General features: G+C 34.8%; 1 protein-coding gene across 1 annotated transcript in view; it reads left to right on the top strand.

Annotated features, from left to right (window-relative positions):
* LOC106868323 (collagen alpha-1(I) chain) overlaps positions 1 to 3,382 on the top strand; it is a gene marked incomplete at its 5' end in the record, with an annotated part of 30,636 nt that overhangs the window by 12,561 nt on the left and 14,693 nt on the right. Inside the window, 4 exons of the mRNA XM_052968423.1 lie at positions 544 to 597; positions 1,308 to 1,406; positions 2,251 to 2,349; positions 3,213 to 3,288. Coding sequence (XP_052824383.1) covers positions 544 to 597; positions 1,308 to 1,406; positions 2,251 to 2,349; positions 3,213 to 3,288 — 328 coding nt within the window. The remainder of the gene's footprint in view (positions 1 to 543; positions 598 to 1,307; positions 1,407 to 2,250; positions 2,350 to 3,212; positions 3,289 to 3,382) is intronic.

The following is a 3,382-nucleotide window of genomic DNA, read 5'->3' as shown; positions in this document are numbered from 1 at the left end:
ACTTACGCGTATATACATACATATATATATATATATATGTGCACACACGCGTATATACATACATATATACATACGCGTATATATATATTAGATACATACATACATACATACATACATACATACATACATACATACATACATACATACATACATGATGGCCATCTACTCGTGACCAAGGAAGACCATTGCCGACCTTCAGGAACATTGTGCGCTCTATGACTAACTTATATTTTGCATTTGTGGCTCCGTTGGTGGCTAATGAGCCCTGCTCTTGACAAGCAAACACGACTGCAAACCTTGCAGACCAAGCTTTTCCCATTCACTACACCAGTAGTGCACTTTCGAGCAGCACGCTCGATACATATGTACATACATACACATATACGCACACACCTTTATATATTTCTTTACAAAAAAGAGTTCAGTGTTTTTATTTCGCCTACATGTTTTTCTATTAATTTCTCATTTGTCTGTTTTCATGAGATTTCAAAATCTTAAATTTTTTTATTTCTTTTCCTTTTAAAAAATATAAAAATACTCTAGGGATCTCAAGGAGAACGTGGTTCCACAGGAAATGCTGGCAGCCCTGGATTCCAAGTAAGTAATATATTTATTATATATATATAAGTCAGCGAGCTTAGCGGCATTTCTTCCGGCTATTTACGTTTTGAGTTCACATTCTGCCCAGGTCGACTTTGATTTTTATCCCTTTAGAGATCAGTAAAATAAAATACCAGTCATGCACAGGGGTCAATGCAATCGACTTGCCATTACCCTCATAATTCCTAGTTTTATGCTAGAGAGAAATATTTCTATGTAGCTGTGTATTTGCTTGTATTTCGTGTAATGTGGTGTGAGCGCGCATGCATGCATGTGTGTGTGTGTGTGTAGGTGTGTGGACGTAGCGTGGTCCAGTGGTTAACAAGCTTGCCTCCCAATTAGGATGGTCCAAGTCAGATCCCACTGCGTTACTTGTTCGGCAAGTTTTTTTTTTTTGTCTGTTGTTTCGTAATTTAGTCTTTGGCTGACCCAAAGTTTTTGAGTAAAATTGAATCAACGGAAATTGTTTCTGAGTGAGGTATGAAAGTTGCATAATTTTCTTTTTCCATCCCTCTAATCGTATACGAGGAATTAATTATTTTTTTTTTTTTTTTTTTTTTTGCTTTTTACATATTATAAAAAAGTATTTCATTTTGAATTGTTCTCGAATAACTTTCTATAATGAAATTTTAGTAATAAATTTGTTTTTTGAAGAAACATAAAATTTGTATGTTAGATGAAAACTTATTTCTCTCTCTCAATCATAGGGTATGGCTGGCGCCCCTGGAGCTAAAGGAAACGATGGAACCCCAGGAGAAACTGGACCATCCGGACCTGCTGGACAACCTGGTACCCCTGGTGAACGAGTGAGTATAAGTTCAACAATATCTACTAACAGTATTATCTTCAGCCACTTAAATCGTCATCACCATTACCACCACGCCATTAAAGTCCTCAATACTCGAAATTATTCCTAAGTCATTGAAAGTTATAAATAACAAACTGCATAAAATACGTGTAAATCTTAATTTTATAATATTCATAACGTATTTCATTCACGTAAAGTATAGCTCAGTTAAGATTTTAGAAAATACAAGAAAAATTTCAAGTAAGTTGTAGAGTAAGCTTAAGAGATCATGAATTGGTGTTATCGCAGAAGTTCCTTCAGAAACTTGATTTAAAGAAATAAACGTTTAAGTATTTCCTGTTTCATCAAATTGTTACAAACCCACGTCATTTAATGGCAAAAGCAACGTAAAGTAATGAAAAAAATGAAGTAATGTAGACTTGACTTCTGAAGTTAAGCAAGAAAGATAAGCTGTTTAGTTCATTGTAGTTCGACAGTGATGGTTATATTACAGAATTTTAAAATTACTACCCTTACCATTTTTAGTGGAACAAGGGACTTACTTGATACATGTGGAAACACAACTCAGAATTACACCGACGTGTCGAAGTAGATTCACTAAGAAAAAAAAAAAGAAAAACATTCCATTTGTTCTGTGTCTTACCATTACCGTTATCATCATTATTATCACATTTTAAAAATAAATTAAGATATATATACATGAGCGTAGCTCGAAACGTCAAAGATTTCCGTATTCCCGAGCGTCATACTAATACATCCTTTTGTTATTTACACCACCTGTCCTCGTCTGTTGTTGCTTTTTCGTACATTCTCCCATATATAATATGCAATCTATTTTATAGGGTGAACCTGGATTCGCTGGTGAACCTGGACCAAGTGGACCACGTGGAGCTCCCGGAGAGAGAGGACCTTCTGGACCAGCTGGTGAAGCCGGAGAGGGTGTAAGTACAAAATCTACTTGTTTAGAACATTGTCTGATAGCGGATATATATATATATATATATATATATATATATATATATATATATATATATATATATATATATGATAGCGAATTAATAATATGTAAATAATATCATACATAGGAGATGCACATGCAGAGGCAAAGAACTGACACGCATCTTCCAAATCCAATCTATTGGCAGCACAATAAAAATGTGCAAGGTATTCCAAAGATTCTGCAGTTCAGATTCTTTAAATGAATATATGCACACATTTGGTTGTGTGCTTCTACAGGCACATTCAAAATGTTATCATACTCACACAAGCGTGATTGCGCAAGAATACCCCAAGTGATATGTTCACAAACAACATAAGTGCGGGTGACTGTCCCTACATATATGCATACACCAACTTACCATGTAGCTACATACTTCGGGAACAGTCTAAACTCAGAAAGTCTTGTCTCTTTGTTAATGACCGGCTTGAAGTCTACGAAGAAGAATCTCGAAGATAACGTATTCGTATACAGAAATATCCTGTTGATATTGTTGAAATTCCAGTGAAGGAGCCTTAGATCTACGTTGGAAACCGACTCTGTCCATATTGGCATGAAATCTCGAAATAAAACTAAATAACTACATACATACATACATATATACATACATACATACATACATATTATATTTGTGTATGACTGCCCATTTTCAAGTACGTATATTCATATGTGTGTGTGTGTGTACGTATTAAGTGTACGAAAATACATAATGAACTCGAGAATAATAATTATTTTTGTATTTTAATACGAACTACAGTATAGCTGGTCATTTATTCTAATCAACGCTGCTTCCTTTTTAATGTTTAGGGACCACCAGGAAATGTAGGAAACCCAGGAGAGACTGGACCTCCAGGACTTATCGTAAGTATCTTAGACCTGTTTCATTAATTCATTAACGCTAATATTTCCAATTCCGATATTATTTTAATTTTCTCCATTGCATCTACTTGAGGGAATGTGTGTGTGTGTGTGTGTGT

Source organism: Octopus bimaculoides, chromosome 6 (assembly GCF_001194135.2).
Source record: "Octopus bimaculoides isolate UCB-OBI-ISO-001 chromosome 6, ASM119413v2, whole genome shotgun sequence".
In the NCBI taxonomy this organism is placed as follows: Eukaryota; Metazoa; Mollusca; class Cephalopoda; order Octopoda; family Octopodidae; genus Octopus; species Octopus bimaculoides.
The sequence above is the reverse complement of the archived record's forward strand: the minus strand, read 5'-3'. Positions and strand labels throughout refer to the sequence as shown.